At 43.0% G+C, this 20189-nt stretch overlaps 1 protein-coding gene across 2 annotated transcripts; it reads right to left on the minus strand.

Moving 5' to 3' along the window:
• Positions 1-8038: 8038 nt before the first annotated feature.
• FOXL3 (forkhead box L3) lies at positions 8039-14416 on the minus strand. Of its 2 annotated transcripts, none has more exons than XM_014267277.3 (4): positions 14058-14416; positions 13789-13917; positions 12947-13013; positions 8039-12598 (listed from the first exon to the last, which is right to left on the minus strand). In XM_014267277.3, the coding sequence occupies exons 2-4, from the start codon at positions 13893-13895 to the stop codon at positions 12125-12127; spliced, it is 648 nt and encodes a 215-aa protein (XP_014122752.2). In that variant the 5' UTR covers positions 13896-13917; positions 14058-14416; the 3' UTR covers positions 8039-12124. The 2 variants fall into 2 exon arrangements, with proteins under 2 accessions (XP_014122752.2, XP_005487516.2); XM_005487459.4 differs by having other exon boundaries at positions 8040-12598; positions 12947-13115; positions 14058-14414.
• Positions 14417-20189: the final 5773 nt, after the last annotated feature.

Genomic DNA, 20189 nt, shown 5'->3' on the forward strand with positions numbered 1-20189 from the left:
GAAAAAGAAGTGGATATTAATATTCACTTATTCTAAAATTGGTGCTATATTGTAACTTGAACAGGAAGAGGGAATCAATCTTTACATGGTTACATAAATAAAGCAAACTCCTTAATTTATTATAAGTTACAAAGACCTGGACTCCTAACAGGAATTGAGTGCATTTGTGAATTTATGTAACAAACATATCACTACCAACACCAAATTACATCTCAATCAATGTTAAAAGGCATCTGACATTTCCCTTTGATTTATGGATTAACCTTTACAGTTAATACAGCCTAGCATTTATTGTTTTCATCAGTTTGTGGTTTGGTAGCAACCCCACAGTTCATTGCTGGGAATTGACTAAATTAATAGCTTTTCCCACCATGATCAACCAGCTAATGAAAAAGGTCTATTTTGCACAGCTGGTGGATGCTAATATTTAAACAAACAAAACAAACCTTTATGAAGGACAAATGAGTCTTGGGTCCTGATCCTGCCAGTCAAGTTATTTATCTCAGGAAACCAAGGTGCACCTATTGACTGGGGTTAAACCTGGCTAAAATGTAATATATTAAACCCAAAGTAACATGAAAGCAGTCCCAAAGCAGCAGCCAGAGGAATACATTGTATTTCAGGAACAATTTGCAGGCAAAAAATAGAAAGTTTTCATTCCTCATTGTCTGAGATGTTCTCTCTTTGGCATGGAAAATATTGGGGGAAAAAAAGTATACAGGTAGTTTTGCCAAGTTCTGCTCCCATTAATACTGTTCAGATGCTGAGGGATTATGTATTAGAATGACAAAGCATTAAGCAATTATCTGCATCACTTTGTGGAAATAATTCAAATACAAAAGAGTTTGCTTGAATAAAGAATAACACTGCCTTAAAATAACCCAGCTACCCCTCCAATTTACTCTGATTGAGGACTAATTATCTTAGCAAGAAAAACATTGTGCAACTTGAATTGATTTTAGTGATGACAAGTCACTTTACTGGGGACTTTTCATTTCAAACATCATCTTGCACATATTTAATCAACATGAAATTGCCTTTAACTTCTGCATTGCAAGGAAAAGGAGATTAGCACCTGGTTAAGGGTAACACAGCCTGGCTTCACACAAGCCATGGAGAAAACAGGACAGGCTTGCCCAATTTCTGAATACACTCATCTTCCATTTCATTGTCATCAGAGAGAGACCAGGACCAAGAACTTTGAGAAAATTGACAGGTTTGCCTATGTTTGTACAACTCTTCTGAATTTTTATTTTTTCTTAGCTCAGAGTAGCAGTGAAATTTCCACTCTGTCCCATTTGGAGCAAGAAAAGATTCAGTAATAAAAGTCACTTTCACAGCATTTTGGCACTGCTGCTTCCTCACACTCTTAAATATTCATTTTTCTTAAGGTTCACAGAAGGTTTCCAAGCCTTAAAAGTCAGGGTTTGTTAGAGCTGAGCTTTTGTTTGAATTGCAAACATCTGGCAGCCCAAAGACACACAAAATGCTGCACTGCACCCTTGTCACAGCTCACTGTGGCCCCAGCAGATGCTGCCTTGCACCTTCAGCAGGTGGAAAAGCTCTGTAATTGCAAGGCAGATTTATCTGTTTTATCCACACTCACAGATAAATTCTGCTGTGGCTTCACCCTACACACAAAGCCCCAGTGGCTTCTGAAGGACAGAGGAGGGCAGAGCTCATTAATAAAAGGTTTTTTTCTCACAGGTCACAAAGTAGGGGACTAAAAAAAAAACCAAAAACAAAAAACCAACCCAGCAACCCAAACAACTTTCCCACTTGTGGTGAACTTTTCCTCTGGAAAGGTTGGCCTGTTGGGGAGCCACGATCCATGACGATCCGCTTTTCCTCAGCCACGGATCATTACCCCAGGATGGCACCAAGGCCACGTCTGCAGCTCATGAAATGAGCCCAGCTTGGCCTGGGAAACTTCTCTGGAGGCAAAGTCAAAGCTCCCTGCTTGTACAGCCCCTGTGTTTGTGATATTGCATTCTACATTCCTGTTTGGAGTAGCCAGGGGAACATCACTGTGATGGTGTTCACAGGGATTCTTGGATGAGGGAAGAGATGAGCATCTGACTCCGTGTTTCAGAGGGCTTGATTTATTATTTTATTATATATATTACATTAAAACTATGCTAAAAAATAGAAGAAAAGTTTTCATCAGAAAGCTAGCTAAGCTAAGAATAGAATCAGAAAGAATGACAACAAAAGCTTCTGTCTTGGATAGAGAGTGCAAGCCAGCTGACTGTGATTAACTACAAACGACTCTGAGACCAATCACAGATGCACCTGTTGCATTCCACAGCAGCAGATAACCATTGTTTACATTTGGTTCTTGAAGCCTCTCAGCTTCTCAGGAGGAAAAATCCTAAGGAAAGGATTTTTCATGAGAAGATGCCTGTGACACATCACAAGAGCCAAGCTGGGTTCTCCACATTTTGCATCCAAGGAGCATTCACTGTGGCAAAATTATTTTAAGTTTCTGCATGAATTCCTTAGATTTGAACATAAATCCTGGCATTATGGAGATCCTGTGAAGAGAGTGGTTCAATAACTCTCTGCCATATCATTGTTGCCAGTGACAGGGGCTCCTATTGAAATTACAAGTGTTGTCTGCTCATTTTTACTGCCAGTAGAAGGGTTTTTTGTGGGCATTTTCTTTAAAGAAACAGCTGTAAAATGCTTCTACTTGCTGCAACAGCACAATTTTTGCTGGAACGGGTGGCAATGTGAGTTAATATGCGATAGAAAGTTTCTTTCATTTAGCTGGGGGCATGGGTTTGCTCTATATGAGCTTAAAGACCAGGAAAAAGCAAGTTATTTCTTAAAAGCAACATTTCCAAGCCTTGCAAGCTGATCCCAGTTCTCTTAATACTTTTGTACATTCCTTAAAATCCTGCTCCTGGAGTCTCAGGGAATCAGAGTGCTGTTAGCTCCAGAACATTAAGGTACCACTCAGCCCTGTACAAAACGGGAGACAGGGAAGGTGACAGCAAGTGGAGAGAATGTGGAAGGTCCATAACATCAGCATGATGATACAGCAAGTTTCTAACAAAATTCTTTGCAAAGGTGGGCTCTGCCTGCTGCCTGGAGGAGACACACAGACATAAAGTGATTTTTTTTTTCCAAGGCATTGCCCATGTTGGAGACAAAACAGACTGGATCTCTGAGGCCAGAAGGTTTTCTACTTAAGCTATCCTATGGAAAAGGATGAAATACAGAAGCAAACAGAAATGTTTTCTTTGCTGTAACTTAAAAAACAAAAAATGGAATTTCCTGCTATCTGAAGTAAGTGCATTATAATCAGAGTATGGCTAATCTAATATAGGAGCCCATGTGCCACCACCAGCAATACTTCTTTTGCAATTGCCTCCAGCTATTGCTACTAGTAGTGCTGATTGCAATTTCCTTGTAGCTTATGTCAATATTACTGGGTCACAAGCGAGGAAACAGGAAGCCTGATAATCAATTTCAGTAGCTGTACAGTCATTTAGCTCAGGAGTTTGGTGGTTGGAAAAATTTAGACTTCAGCTCCAGTAATTGCAACCCTGAATTAAGACAGAGATATCAATTTCATATGTGCTGTGGCTTTAGAGCCAGGACACAACAAACTGACTTGTTTTAGCAGGAATATTCCTGACAGGGAAAAAAAAATCAGTTGCATTTTCAGCTCCAGTATTGTCTTCCCTCTCCAAATTCAGTTTATATTATTGTCATGATATAAATGACTCAAGCTCAGGCAGGCTTAGAAGTAAAGAAAAAAAATTGATATATATTCAGGTATATTAATTTTCCTCCCTGTCTTTTGTTAAGTAACAGGCTACAGCTTTATGATGCTGTAGCAGAAAGTTGACATGATTATTCATTTTTATTTTGGAAAATATCCACAAAGAAAAAACTGAGGCTCCTCTCAAATAAACACCTATCAAAGAAGGAGTGTTTCAGGTGAGAGGGATTTATTATACAGAACCTCCTCTGCCAGTGAGTGCTGGTGGAGCTGCTGGTGGTACCTGATGTGTGTCCCAGCACTGGGGGTGTTCTGCTCCTTCACATCACCCCATCAGCCCTGTATCCCCTTTGCTGTCACCTGATGGAAGGGACAGGGGAGAGAACAAGGTGCTGGGAGCTGAGATTGCACAGAGCAATTCATGGGGCTTGTCCCATCCATCCCCTGCTGGGGATAATTTGGGTGAGACAAGGCTGAGAGATGATCCTGGAGATGCAGGTCCCATGCGGCACAGATGGTCTGAAGGGTCTTTATAAAACCATACAGGATGCCTGTGGAAAATATGTGTTTCCCACCTCAAAATGAGGTTCCCTTAAAGGGAAGTGGGACATTTCTAGAGAACAGCTTCATCTCAGCCACACCAGGGTCAGAGGACAGATATTTTGGCATCAGTGCTTTGTGTGGCTGAGGTTGGAAGTCAGGCAGGTCCCCCTCATTCTGCTGCCCCTAGGGGCTCCTTGCCTTCCCCTGCAGCCAGCCTGGTTGGCTGCATTCCTGGATTCCAGCTGCTCCCCAGCTGCCCCAGCAGTGCAGGAAGCAGTGGGACCAGGACCCCTCCTTTTCTCCTGGCCTTGTCCATCCTCCATCCACCCTCCTGGCCCGGCTGGGAACTGCTGCTGCTGCTTTTGGGCCATTTCTTCCCTGGGTGATGAGCAATGTGTGTGCTCTGCTCCCAGCCCAGCTAACCTGGCTGTCTGCTCTCCTCCCAGGACAGGCTTGTGTTGGTTTCATGCACTGGGAAGCAGAAAGAGCCAAGCTTCTTCTCGATTTCAGGATCAGAACCTGAAATGGATTAAAAGGTTGCTGCTTGAATTTTAAAATGTTGTTTTTCATGACATGATTATGTGACCTACCTTTGTTTATTATAAAACTAATACCACAAGTTACAGTTCAATGAATTCACATTTTATTTGAAATTTTTGTCTGAAGTAGCCTAAAGCTCTTCAAGAAACAATTGCACAAAACCATATGAGAGCTGCTAATTTATAATCTGCAGCATCACAGCACAACTGGCTTTTCATTTGGCTAAAAGGAAACAGTTACTTAGAACAACAAAGCAAACCATGTGTCCATAGTTTATATTAAATACCCTTGGTATTTATTAGGGATACACAATGTATCATCTCCAAAATATTTATTTCCCTGTAATTTCAACAACAGCAACACAAAATGGAAAGTAATGCAGTGTCATGCCTTTGCCAAACTGTAGCAGACCTTGGGACAGTTTCCTGTTGAAAGAAAATTTGAGATCCTGAGTCTGGATATTAGCTAGTGTGACTTGTTTACTTGAGTGTGCACACCAGCCCCAGAAGAGAGATGCTCTCAAAGAGCACACAGACATCTTTGCACCAGGAATCTCACCCCAGATGCCAACATCTGGTTCTGCTGTGCTCAGCCCTTGGGCTTAGGGGAACTTTTTCCCTATTTGGCCACATCTCCCATTGAGTTCAGGAAGTATTTTGTCTGTCTGAAGGACAGAGCCAAAGAAACCTGTGGAAGCAAGCAGCTATTTTGTCTTGAGAAGACACCAAGTAACTGCTAGAAGGTATTTAATTTTCTCTGCAGTCCACATGGCCTTTAATCTGATTAATCTCTGGCCCTGGTAATAGAAGATGAAGTTTTGATCCCTTGAACCCAGTGGCAAAACTCTCATTCATTTCATGAGAGTCAGGATTCCAGCCATGTAGCCAGTCCCAGATGCTCCAATGCAGAAAAATGTTATGGGCTGATTAGTGCTGAAGTGCCTCCCAGGGTTTGATAATTGCTCATACAGCTCTCAGCCTCGGAAAAGCCTGAGACAGATTAATCATGAAACACAGCTCATTGCACCTGTTATTTTCCACATCCACTTTTATGGGGAGTGCTGCTTCTTTCGTGCAGTCTCAGAGAGGCTGTGCTGGAAGGAGGGGATGGCAGCCAGCACCAGCAGAGTGCAATGCCTCCAGCAAACAGGGGAAGATGGGGAGCAGTTTTGTCACAGGGTTAAATATCTGTGCCATGAATCCTCCAAAAGCATTTTCAGCTAGAGCAGATCTTGCTTGGGACAGATGGCTAATGGTCAGCAGAGCCTTTGGGCCCAAGGGGGAAGCTGGTTCTATCCTAATGTATTTCCCTGCTCAAGGAGCACATGACAGTGTTTCACCATCAGCAGCTGTGGAAAGTGCAGCTTTGGGGGGCACTTGGATCCAGAGTGGGGCTGCTGGGGCCACTGCAGGGCTGACAAAAGGGTTCAATGGCTGTGGGACAGAGCAGAGTTCTTTACTGTGCACATTTCAGGAAGCCTCGTTTGGTTTTGGTTGGTTTATTGTTTAGAACCACTGATACCAGCATGGAAACTGAACAAACTTTCAAGCCCATTAATTCTTTACCATGTCTCAAATAAAGAGGGAGCAGATTTTGTGCAGAACTTTGTGGAGCTGGAGCACTGAGAGAGCTGCACTGAGCTGCACCACACAGGCTGACAAATCAAAGATCATTTCTGTACCTTATTTTCAACCTGTTCAGAGCAACACAAGGTGGTGTGTGCCCAGTGTAAATGCTGATGATGGAGACCAGCAGCTCAGTTTTGCAGTGCAAAGGTTTTTTTCCAAAAAGCTCTGTCAGAAGAACCACTCCCAAAAGATGAAAGGGGTCTCCTGTTGCTGGCATAGCAGGGTTCATTTGCTGCTACCAAGGGCAGTGAACACACAGAAAAACACGACAAAAAGAAGTTTGGTTTGGGCTTACTGCAACTTCTAGTTTTCTCCCTCTGTCAGTGCTCTGCAAGTGCTATTTTCAGTTCCATAGTTATGGTGAGAAACATGGTGTATTTTCATTCCTAATTTAGCTTGTTTATCCTGAGAGATTCCAGGATCTTCATTTGAGAGATAAATTCAAACCTTCTTTTTTCCTTTGCAGCCCACATTCCGTAACAAAAACATTGCATGCCATACTTCATTACAGGGCTTGGAAGACCTTCATGACCATAAATTTAGGAACTTGTGGAACACAATGGACTTTAGGATGGAAACCAGCCAGTTGGCCTATCTGGTCAGGTCCATCCCTTCTGTTTGAATTAACAGCTGGATTTCACAGTGGGAGAAATCCGGCAGTTCTTTCTCAGGCAAAATTCTCACAGTTGGATTTGCCTCCAACCACTGTAGCAAGGGTGGGAGGGAGCACAACTCACTTTGTTATTTTATGTTTGCTCTCCGGGTAAAAAGGACTCCAGTGGAAGTTCCATAGGAGACTTGGACCTACCATGTTCTTTAATTTAATGACCCTAAATGCAATAAGAAAGACATTGCCAGTGCCACAGAGACAGAGACAAGGTTCTTTGTGCAGAGCAGGGCAGATGGCACCCACGTTCTGGTGAAAGCAATTAGAAGCTCATGTTAAAGCAAAATAAAGAGGTTAGGACCATTTTTTGCTTTGAGAATTCTATTTGGGAGAGGAGGGGCTGGCAGAGTTTTGCAGACTGTGAGATGGGAGATGTTGGGTACAATATGCAAAGGTTGGATTCACATGGGCTGCTTCAATTCCAGAGGTAATTGCACCAAAGTTAACAGATTTGCAAGGATTTGCACCCTCACAGAATGCAAGGAGAACATGGCCCAGAAGAGACAGGGAGGGGAGAGGCCAGCTGGAATGAGCAGCACAGGATTTCCATCTCCTGACTTTGGGATCTGAAGGGCTGATCACAGACAGGGATTTATGTTACACTGCCAGGGATGAAGGTTCAGGTCTCTGTGTGCTCAGGGGTGTGTGGTGGAGGTTCCCTCTTTTTCCCTCTTTTTTTTGAGTGCAGCTGGACTTGGGGTATGGCTGCCCTCTATTCACAGCACAGACTTGGCACACAACCCCAGGAACCCTTGAGATATCAGCTCTGTACCACTGGAAGATGTGTACCAAAGTTTTCCCCCAAGGCTCTTTCCCCCCAAACCCCTTCCCCTCTCCCTGTGTCCTCTCTGTTGCTAGAGAAAGACTCACAAGATTTGGACCTGAACAGGCAAGTGGTAGCCAAAAGAGAAAATTGAATTTCTGTGACCAGAAAACAGTGCAGAAATCAGGGTTTGGTTTTGAGGGAGAAACCAACCTGCTGGGTGGCTGAGGAACACAGGGGCAATTCAGGCCGTGGCATGGAGCACAACAAAGGAAAGGCATGGGGAGAGCCAGATCTCCAGGGTGGGTTGACCTTCAAATGCTCTTAAGAGGTCTCAACTAAGAGAGACTCACAAGGTCTTCGTGATTGGCAGAAAAATAGAGGAACTTGGCTTTACTGACAAAGAAAAGGTTTGTTTTCAGCTATCCTAGTCTGCATTAATGCTCCCATAATGTGCAGGGGGTTCTGCTGAGGAAGAGGTCCCTGTAAGTGAGGTCAGCTGCTGGCCTGCCTTGGGTGTTATCACTGGGGGAGAAAAGATGCATCCTTGCATCCTTGCCCGAGTGCTTTGAACTTCATTCTGAGGCTGATGATCATTTTGCCGTGCAAAAACTGCTTCTGTGACACCAATGGCAAAAGCCTAAGAAATTAAATCAGTAGAAGTGAAATCTCTGCATAATAACCTGGCGTGGCTCCATCAAGATCCTTGTTTTGTCATGGGAAGCTTTCCTTTAGAAGGAAAAACAAACAGCCCTCCCTCAGTGAGGCCAAGCCTTGCCTCTGCCCAGAAAGGAACCTTTCATCTTTGCTTTGCAGGGAGGGAAATGCCTCTCCTTGTGGCAGAGGTGTTTATGATGCTGAAGGGAGAGCTCCAAAGGCTTGTTCCCCTCCCTGTGCCCCCAGCCCAGCCATCCCACACCCTCCTCTGCCTCACCCCAGCCTTGGCACAGGCTCAGCCCCTCCGAGGGCTAAGGACACGCACAGCTCATCCTGGGGCTCATTCTGCAGCCAGGAAGGTGCCATGAGATGAGGAATTGAGCCCAACACCTTCAAAGCTCAGCTCAGCTTTGAACCCCAATGCCAAACGGGAGAATATCCACCTGCTTCCACGCTGGGCAAAGAGAGATGTTCCTGTGAGATTCTCTTATCTTTTTCTTTATGAAGTGGCTGGCAGGCTGTGATGGAGCTGAAGAAATAGCTCTGGATTCAGAGAAGAAAGAGACCCAGACTTTTTCCCCCTCTTCCCTGAGAAAAAGTAATTTACGTAAATTTATCCACGGCCGGCACACGGCAATAGCTCACAAGTTTGTTAATGGAAACCTGGTGATCCATAACACTTGTGTGGGAGATATTTGCTCGGGGGTAATACAATATTAATGTTAATATCAATGATCGATCAGAGGATTTGCAAGAAAGGCATAAAGTATTTAATTATAATTACATTGGGAATGGCTTTGTAATGGCTACGACATTTGAATAAGGTCACGTCTAGCCCTCACCCCTGTTATGTTGTTCTATATTAAATGCCATTCACTTTAACTGCTGGAAACCTTTCTGGAGTCGTCAGAATATAATATACTGGGTAAATTGAAATATGTCCCTTCATTTTTCGAAATATGATTGATATCCTTTGCAAAACAAATGTTAACACCTATTTGTACACAAATTTCTTTGATTATATGTTAGAGAAACTGAATTATGACAGTGTCTCCTAGCAGGTACTTTACTGTGAGCAAAGGACATGGCTATTTGTGAATATTAATTCATCTTACAGAAAATGGCTTTGGATCTCTGCTGTAAATCCACTTGGGTGTATTTCTGCCTTTCCTAATGCATTAATTCTACATTGATTAGTAGCCATAAACTGCTTCTCCACAATGTTCACCTGACCCAGGTGTTGCTGAGGAGGAACTTTTGCTGTCACTGAATTATCTCTTGTTAACAGCATCAACCAAGAACACATAGCAACAATCATTTTTGCATGTTTCACAGCAGAAAATGTGTATTTCAAATATACTGCAGGTGTGCACCATAACTATCAGCCCAACAGCAGCATTGCCATGTTTAAAACAATCAGGAAAAGAAGATCTGTGTATCAAACAGGAATATTTATCTGTAGGCAGGATCCCAGAGGTGCACAGGTACCTACCCACCACGGGTGCATGCAAACACTGAAGCACTAAGTGAGGACATGCACTTCCCACATCTATTTATTATAAATATAATATATTATAAACAACAAAAGAGCAAATTCTCATCCCTCTTCAAATGAGAATCCATCTGTGCAGTGTCCCCCAGAGAGGTTTTCTTCTTTTTCTAATATCAATGTAAACAGCACATCAATCAGGTCCAAAGAGTCAAATTTTGCTTTCAGATTTTCCTCCAGAATAACTGTTCATTCACAAAGAATTGAAAGCTCCCATTTGAAGGCAGAATTTGTCTCAAGAAATCATCCCTCCAGAGTTTGGAAGACATGCAGTGATGTAATTGACATGATTTTACATTTTCTCTGTTCTGAAGGAGAAGCAAACACTTTTGCATGCTGTAGAAATGCTTGAAGAGAACAAGTTTTATAGTTTTCCAAAAAATGGGCATTTATTACCAATCAGTGTGAAATAGCACTGATGGTAAATTTTAAGTATATGGCAGGAGTTTCAGCATCATGACAACATACATCATGCATTTTTACAACATATAAGTGCAGTGATATTGCTCCCTTTCTCAATAACAATATATAAGAATATATAGTATAAATGTACAGTATATATTAGACACAATGTAAAATAACTTAGTGAAATGTCAAAGCTTCTGCATAAAAATTCAAGTCATGCCTGAGCATACCTCTATGCTGAATCTTATCTCATATACCTTCATTTACCTTTAGTTCCTGTTGCAAAGATAATTTTATCTCTGCATTTAATTGCTTAAAACCATCAGAATTCTTATCTTTTTTTCCCTTTTATTTGCAATAGGTGAAGACTGTAATAGCCAAGTGAAAGCCAGGATTTTGTGGAGCCTTTGCTAACTCTGTTTATGTTCTGGGAAGCAATTCATTGTGAACAAGTTGTATAAAAGCAACTTCTTAAAAGCTCATTACAGCTCATCATTGTCCATCAGGTTCTGTTCCAAAATGTCCCACTGCATGTAAATGATAATGAAGTGGCTTTCTCAGAAATGGAGCTCATGAGCTAACATTGATATCTGGAAATTATAAATCTCACCAGTTTAGCTGAAATCATATCAAGCACCACTTTGGTAATTGCTTGCAAGAAGGATCAATAAAAAATCTGTTTAATGGGAATATACAACTTGCCTCAGAGCAGGTAGGTGGAATTTTAGCTTTGCTCGACACTCGACAGAGCTTTTTGCAGTGCCAGGTTTCCCTTCACACTTGTTAAATGAAATATGGTTAAGGACTTTTCTGCAGCATCTCAGGAAGATTTCTGATAGCACAAGGGAAGAAGTGTTGGGGTTTTTTTAACCAAGGCATTAAGAGACTCTTTGACTGTCACATTACTCATCAAAGTACCAGGGCTCAGCATCTTTGCAATTAGGTCTCAGAGTTATTTTGAATAAAACTTTACTTCAACAATTTAAACAATTCTGCCCTGAATATAAACAAAAATATACTTGAAATACTTATCATCAACTACATTTCCTAATGAACAATGAATTAAAGCTGCAAAACAGTTTGAAATAAGATGTTAAAAGAAAGAAATCAGGGGAGACAGGGTGAATTTCTATAATTCCTTTTAAGAAACAAATTTCCACCCCCTTGCCCCCCTACATTCCCAGCCAGTGTAAGTAGACAGAATTACACTGGTTTAGATCAGCTTAAGTTCTGACCTATATACTCCAGTGGAGTTAATCCTAATTTCCACCACTGAAAGTGGGATCAAATTCACTTTGTCTTTAATAAAGCAGTGGATGATAAGCAAGTCTCTTCTCTGTCGGATTCTGCTTGAGAAAGGAAATTCTTTGTGGTGCTAAATAATGTCCAAGACAGTTTATAAAATAAAGCTAGAAATTCATAAATTTCAGCATGGTGAAAACCAATAGTGGTAACAGCTATTTATGCTTTCATCTTAGCAAAGTTCCTTGGGTACAGACAGGGCATCAGCTGGTGTGGTGAGTCTGTAACCCTTTCTGAGCACTGCTTGGGAGGAAAACGAGGAGGCAGGCGGCTGATTTTCAGTGACATGAGGCTGCTGAACACACTGAGACTCAGACTTTGTTACCACCAATAAATAACTTCACATTGTCCAGAACTGAAGATTAATATGCGGGGCCTCCAGGAGGTGATATTTGTTTTCTTGCATGTTGTACTGAGATCTCAGGACAGGTAAAGGGTCGGGGGCTGAAAGGATATAATCGATGCTGAATTTGATTTCAGAATCCGATTTTGCTACGGAGGAATTGCTCTGCCTGCTGGTCACGCTGTTTGGAGCAAACCCACAAGGCTCCACAAGTTTTGGGCCTGGTTCAATTCTTTCATGTTTACTTTCAGACGAGGAAATGTTCAAAGCAGAGTCCACAGAAGAGACACTGGGGGATGAAGGACTTTTCACTCTGCTCGGTCTCTGCTCCTTGTGTTCCCTTTTCACGTTCCTCCTCCTCCGTCTTCTCCTGTAATTCCCATTTTCAAAGAGATCCAGCATGGATTCGCATCCTGCTGCAAAGCTCCAATAGTTTCCTTTCCCCTTCTCATTCCCTTCTGTTCTGGGAACCTGTATTTATTTAAAGGCAGTTCAGTGTTTGTATGTGTTACAGATGCTGCTGTTTAGCATCTGCATTCATTTACATTTAAGAATGGTGTAAACACATATGACAAGACTTTTAAGCCTATTCTCTGTCATTATATGAGTAAGATGTAAGCCACATCCTCTTCAATTTGTTATCTATTAGCATACATCAGACAAGGATATAGTCCTTATCTCTCTAATTGACAACTCAGAGAGATTTTAAGTGATTTGCAGCTCAGCTGTTTCCCTTCTTTCCTAGTGATAAGATTATTGCTGCCTATATTTTTTTAGCCATGCACAGTGGGTATGTAAATACACAGTAACTGATCTTACCTTCACAAAACAACTGTTAAGCGATAAGTTATGTCGGATGGAGTTCTGCCAGGCTCTTTGATTTGATCTGTAGTAAGGAAATTTCTTCATTATAAAGTCATAAATGCCAGAGAGGGTGACTTTATTTGAAGGGCTTTGCTGGATGGCCATTGCAATTAAGGCAATGTAGCTGGAAAAAGGAAAACTTGCTGTTACACCATCGCCCTGCTCACAGACTCAGTTTTTAGGACCACATGGGTACATGTGTGCCTTTATCCTGCTTCCAAAATTCCCCTGGTGGATCTGTGCCCTGAATTAAGGTGTCCCAGGGAGAAGTCCTGAGTGTGGTCACTGCCCCAGGTGACACAGAGGGGTCAGTGCCAGGCACTCAGTGCAGAGGACAGGATCACACACCTCTCCAACTCCCTCTGAAAAGTTTCCCTGAGCAGAAAGGCTGCAGTGAGACAGAGCAGGCTCAGAGTCACTGTCACAGGAGACTCTGCTCGTGGAAAGGACCTTGGGTGTCCCTATGAACACCTACACTGCGCCTCTCCCCACTGCATCAGGGCTTTCTGCATCCAATTCACCCCTTGCCACACTGAAACATTTAATTCCCTTCTTTCAGGGGTCCTGGAGGTTGGAGACTGAGATGTGGACTCCTAAGGGCATGCCAGAGTTGCTGTGACCCCTCATGGGAGGAAACAAATCATGAACACTTCACACACAGAAAGGGGGGAAACCTGCCCATTGCAGTGCCTGCAGCAGGGCCAGACCCATTGCACACACCTGGCCCCTGTGATCCCACCAGCCCAGAGCTCAGAAACCTCACACAGACAGGGGGACTTGGAAAAACTTCCTCTTACCTGTACGCTGGTCTGGTGAATTTTTTCTCTTCATCAGAACTACAGGTAGGATAATCATCCCCGTCATAATTGAAGCAGTTGTAGGGGTACTGCGTGTTGTCAAACATCGTCCTGCTCCTTGCTCAGCTCCTGTGGAGTGAGAGAGATGGAGTGATGTTTCTCAGAGCTTGGACTCCCTCCTCCCTTCTTCCCTCCCCTCTGTCTGTCTCATTCCCTCTCTCCCCCCTCCTCACACTCCCTCTCCTCCGTGCACACACACACACACACACTCTCCGTGATGGGGTGGGGATTGTTTGTGCAATTCTCGCGTCCCAGCCAGCCCGTCTGTCCGGATATTATTTTTTGGTGGGGTGCTGTTATTGCTGTCCTCGCTGTTTCCCCCAGCAGGGTGGCACAGGGCGGGCTGCTGGGGGCTGCTGGGGCTGGGGTTTGGGGTGAGCATCCAGAGCAGGGGCTGTGCAGTAGCCGCGCTCCTCTCGCTGGGTGGTCCCGGCTGGAGAGGGGCCAGCGCTCCCCCTCCGCATCCACAACGTGACAAAGGCAAACAGCATGATGTTCATAAATCATGCTTCAAGGTCCCTGCTTGGAAATTAAACTTTGAGAATGGAGCGCAGCTCCCCACAGCCCCCCGTGTGCTCCCGCTCTGGGTTTCTCTCTCCCCTTTCTTAATTATTTATTTTTGGAAAACCGACGTACAATAAACAGACGTTCCAGGCGGTAACGCGCGCTTGTCCTGATCTGCAATCTATAATGCACTATAATAGACATAAATTATATTTCCATGACTAAAGGAAAAATCTGTATGTTCAAAGAAAGTAGAACAGAGGGATATGAGGGACTACTGTCAAGCAGGAAAGTAAAAGGAAAATAGCTGTAGGCAGGAGAGCTGCCTGTGTGGGCTTTGATCTGAAGGATGAATTAGACTAATAGCCCTGTGTGTTGGCATCCAATACTGTAACAATTTAATAGTTTTTCAATGCTTTGGAGTGTTTTCCAACAAGTGATGTAAACCAAAGGCATCACGCACCATTTCAGGGGGGACTTAAAAGGTGTGTGCCACATGATAATTAAATTATTTGAAGACAGCTCTGTCCCAGGAAATAGCCCCAGGAGGAAATGGGTTTTGGAAAAGAGAAAGCAAATTGGTGTGCAGAGAGTTTCCCTGGATGAAAATATAAAAGCAGAACCACTAGCAATGCAACTTTTGTTTTCTGTAGCATCTTTCATACAAAGCATATCCCCGAACCCCTTTTGGAGTTAAAGAGTACAATTAGAAGAAAATTCATCTGAGTGATAAAGAGCCCTTTAAAATGATGCTTTAGTGGCTCCTAGAGTTCTGACAAAGATGGACATAAGGAGGCTTTTTGTGTGGAATATAACAAACCATTGTAGCAGGGCATAGGGGGAAATACATGGCATGAGAAAAACATATAGATGAGGTGTTTTCTTGGCAATATTAAACCAGAGCAGATAGCCAAAATAAAAATTACCTCCACTCTAAAATACATCAATAGGCATATGCATGAGGCATCCACTGTAGAGGAGGTGTTAATTCAAAGGGTCAGCTACTGGTGCCTAAGGCATTAGCAGGGCTTTAATACTGAGTAAGATAGAGGAGATTCAGTGGAGGAAAATGAAATATATAATGTCTGATCTTCATTCATACTCTGTCCAGCTCGACTAGAGGGTTTAAAGTAAGGAAGAAGCCAAGTCACAGATATGGGAAGGTTCTCCCTCCCTAAAATCCATGATCCTTGACACAAGTAAATGTCCACTTTGATTTTTAGCAGTGGTTCTTCTCTTTGGAGGTGTTTTACCTCACTGAAATTCCAGTAACTTAGACTAAAGACTAAAAAAGGTCTTACTTCTGATTTACAACAATTTCAAAGAGCAGAACTGTGTTGGTTAACTGCTTTTACCTAATCTCTAAGCCTCCTTTTTTCAGTTCTTTGTATTCTATTTATGAAAATTGGCTTAAGAAAAGTCAGAGAATACACTTTGACAAAAATCCTCACATATTTACTGACAGCATTTAATAGGTGAAATTTTCTGTAATGGGAAGTAGAGCAAATGACTGTAGTGTCATGTATGTATGTTAATAATGTTAATAATGTTAATAATCTCTACTCCTGTGTTTTCTTGCAGGGGTGAGTGTAACCCACTTGTCCATCTCTAGCACATCTCCTAAGAACACAAACCATTTCTGAGTCCTACAAGATCAGAAACAAATTATTTACGATCACTCATAAACTTCTTCTGAAATCCAGATATGCAAAACTGGCAGAATATTTCTCAAGGTAATTTTTAAAGCCTGTATGCTTATATTTTATTCCCAAGTGAGCGTTTATGGTCCAATTATAATCCTTGAAAATAAAATTCATAAAGAGATGTTAACATGCTCTTGTATGTACCATGGTGGAGCGAGCAGGTGCCATGCTTATGGTGGCAGAACATGTTGTACAATAGTTTTTTTACCAGCATCTGTGCAGCCATTACAGTTTAACTAGAGCAACTATAACTCACCCCTGTCATTGTCATAAAAGCATAATTTTGCCAGGCTAGTGTTTTCTTATGCTGTATATTTTCAGAACACAAAGTTGTAAACCATTTGATTTGAGATAGTAAATAGGCAATAAAAACACCGTGAAAGATTTGTCTAATTTTTTTTAAACATTGATATTAAAAAGTTATTTGCAATTTTTGTAATTATGACAGAGATCATGAAAGTTGTACATGAAATTCAGACAAGTCATAAATCCAAACAGGGCTGAATTAGTGCTCATTATGGGATAACAGAATAACGGAGCACCTCAGTGTTTGGGACTGAATGCTGGCATTACATCTTCTTACTGGTATAGACTGGTGTCTCCCAGCAGCACAACTTCTGCTGCTTCTCAGACTTGGCTGCGGTTTAGGACTTTATTACAAACCTTTTAAATTTATCATATAATCATAGAATTATTTGGAATGGAGGGGACATTTTAAGATCATCTCATTCTACCTCTCCCTGTCCCATGGGCAGGGACACCTTTCACTATCCCAGGTTGCTCCAAGCCCGATCCAACCTGGCCTGGGACAGTTCCAGGGATGGAGCATCCACAGCTCCTCTGGGCACCCTGTGCCAGGGCCTGCCCACCCCCACAGGGAAGAATTTATTTCTTCTATTCATCCTAAATCTACTTTCCTTCAGTTTAAATCAGTGGAAACCAGTGGTGTCCTTCAGCAAGCTTTGAATCCCTCAAAAACAACATACACCAGCAGCAAACTGCTTTCTTTTTTGCACTTTTTAGTTCAAGATCTGTCTCTCTGGTGAAGAAGAGAGTGGGGGAAATGCAGGTTCTTGTGCTCTTTTTCTCATAGTTATTTTGATATGGGATGAGGAGAAGGAGACTTCCCCAAACTTGGATGGGTATTTGGCTCTCCCTATGAGAGATCTCATGGCAATCAACTTGGTGATCCCTTTTCCTAGGAAAAGGATGAGGCTTGCCTCACTGCCCACCTGAATTTCACCCTCATTTTCTCTCTGCTTCACCCACATCCCTTTGCTGAATTCCTTTCCCTTCTGCATTTCCTTTGTGTTCACATGCAGAACTTCATGGAAATAAAATTTTCACCGCAATTTGTGGTTTTCTGCTGGAGCTCAGTGAGAATTGTTTATATTTCCTAGCTAGGGGGTTATTTGGAAAAGCATTCCTCATCTGTATGCCTGCTAGCTGCAGCAGTGTAGAGCTCATGCATAAAACCCAGCACGTGTTTCTACCAAAACAGGAACGTGGATAAGGAACCTTCAATGAGAATTCATCACATCAGAGGTGAAAAATAAGTGAGTAACTACAGACACTCAGACATTTTATCCCTGCTCTGGCTGGATGAGGAGATTCACAAGGCATATGTGAAAATCCAGTTTTGGAGATTCTCAGTTGTGTTTTGGCAGTGCAGAATAGGAAAAGGAGGATTCCTTTTCTTTCCAAGGTGAAAAGTCAGTTGTCCAACCTACTCTAGTGTTGTGACTCTTTTGCTGTCATGAATTCATGGCTTCAGAGACAGTGGAGGGAGAATGTGGACAAGTCTGCAGCTTTTATGCACTTATTAAATGAAATTCTGCAATTTTTAAAACACATTTTCTACTTAAACCCAAATGTAATGGATTTAATATTTTAAAAGCTTTATAAATAATTGGAAAATAAATAAATAATCACTTTTGGTTTGGCAAAGCTGTTTGGGTTGACCCAAAAGGACAATTAAAATTTTATATTCTGCCCTTGGGTTGCCCAGCCTTTCTGCTGGAGGGGTGTTGGTGGTTAAAAGGACATATCCCTGTTTCTCTCTTTGATATGGGTACATGAGGCAGAGGTTCAGAGTTTGTGTGCTTGTGATTTGGTATTCTTCTCCTTCTTAGCAGCACAAAATTGAATCCCTCTGCCTGAGATTGCAGATAAAAGCACAGGAAGGAATGTGCAAGCTTGCACCAGAGACCTGCCAAGCAACCACAGAATGGTTTGGGTTGAAAAGGACCTTCAAGCTCATCTCATTGCACCCCTGCCATGGACAGGGACACCTTCCACCATCCCAGGCTGCTCCAAGCCTGGCCTTGGACACTTCCAGGGATGAGGCAGCCTCAGCTTCTCTGGGAATCCTGTGCCAGGGCCTCACAGGGAATAATTTCATCTTAACGTGTAGTTTATCCTATATATTAGAGGGATTTCTTAACATGTAGTCTATCCTATATATTAGTGGGATTTTTCCTGCCTCAGCTATGGAAGCCTCTGAAATCCTGATCCATGGGGCTTTGGAGCCAAGAAGGAAGAGCTTGCTGGTTTGAAATGAGGGTGAGTTGAGAGGTGATGCCCATTCTTTGCCACACCTTGGGCTGGCACCACATTCACCCCCAGCTCAGTGTGAGCTTGTTTACCAGACACGGACACAGCCCTAGCACAGCTGCCTCACCTCGTCCTCCTCTGGCCGTTGCTCATTCCAGCTGTCCAGAATCATTTGGCCAAAGGCCTCCCTTCATACATTGTCTGAATTCTGCACCAGACACAGCTAATAACTCGGGCCAGGAAACTTGTTCCAGATGTTAATTAACTCCCTCTGCATTAACTGGAATCACACAATTAAGGCCTGATTATTTATAAAACCATTTTGTCAAGAGAATTAGGAGAATTAGAAACATCCTGGCTCACACTTTCACACAAATGTCCATGTGCTGTTAAATTGTGGAAACTGGCACGAGTTGTCCCACACATTTATTTTCAGCCATCATAATTATTCCAGAGGAGAAGGGGCAAGAGTCAGCCAGGCGTGGTGGAGCAGCACTGGAGCAAAGGAACAGATTCTCAGCTGGGCAAAGGTCTGCTGCTGTGGTACCAGCATCCCTCAGAGATTCCAGCTATCCCACAGGCAGGGTGTCTTTGCTAGGGCCATGAAGCTCAGTGATGCTCAGACACAAATTGCAATATTTAGGTACTCAGGAGCTGAGGGCCAGAGCTGGGTCTGTGGTGCTTTATCAGCTCTCTACCACACATTTATTGGTTTAAGGGATTTTTTCTGGGGGTCACACAAGCACTTGACAAATCCAAAACAGCAAATTTGAACTAATCCAAAGCTGTTCCTCCCATCTGCCTTGCACACATTTCAGACAATCTGGGAGTTTTCATTCTCTGACATGGACAAAATAGACAAATTCAAGGCAAAAAAATGCAAGGAGCACAAGCTCTGCCCAGGCTGTCTGGACACACGAGGTCCTGCAAAGGGAATGAATGCCCCATGGTGATGCAGTGGATGGATGGATGGATGGATGGATGGATGGATGGATGGATGGATGGATGGATGGATGGATGGATGGATGGATGGGGAGGGGGCTCTGAGGAGCTGGAGCCCATGCACAGCAGTGTGTGTGTCTCCAGCCACCAGAGCTGTTCCCTGGGAGCAGCTGTGACCCTGCAGGGCCTGTTTAAACCAAGGCTGAGTGGTCAGCTGGAGTCAAGGATTCCCTGATGGCTCAGCCAAGAGAGGCTGAGCAGGAGATGGCCACTCACTCCCTCTTCCTGGACCCTGCTGACACCTTCACTGTCACAAACCCTGCACCTCAGGGAGCAGGGGGGATAGGGAGAGGCAGCACTGTGTTTTGCTGATTTTATTTTCCTTTGAAAGTAGTAATTCATTCCAGTTCACTTACTCACAGCTCTCTCCCACGCAGAGGTTTTCCGGGAGCTGTATGAACAATCCCAAAACAATGCAGATCAAACTGGCAGGGGAAAAGCAACTGGAAACTGGCCCCTATGCAAGTGCTGGTATTTCTGTAGGGGAAGGGGATGGCAGGCGGGAACACCACTTTCCTTCAGAACTGAGTGCAGGAGTGCAGGATTACCTCCCCCCAGGCTCACAGTTTACTGGTTTCT

Source organism: Zonotrichia albicollis, chromosome 16, assembly GCF_047830755.1.
Source record: "Zonotrichia albicollis isolate bZonAlb1 chromosome 16, bZonAlb1.hap1, whole genome shotgun sequence".
In the NCBI taxonomy this organism is placed as follows: Eukaryota; Metazoa; Chordata; class Aves; order Passeriformes; family Passerellidae; genus Zonotrichia; species Zonotrichia albicollis.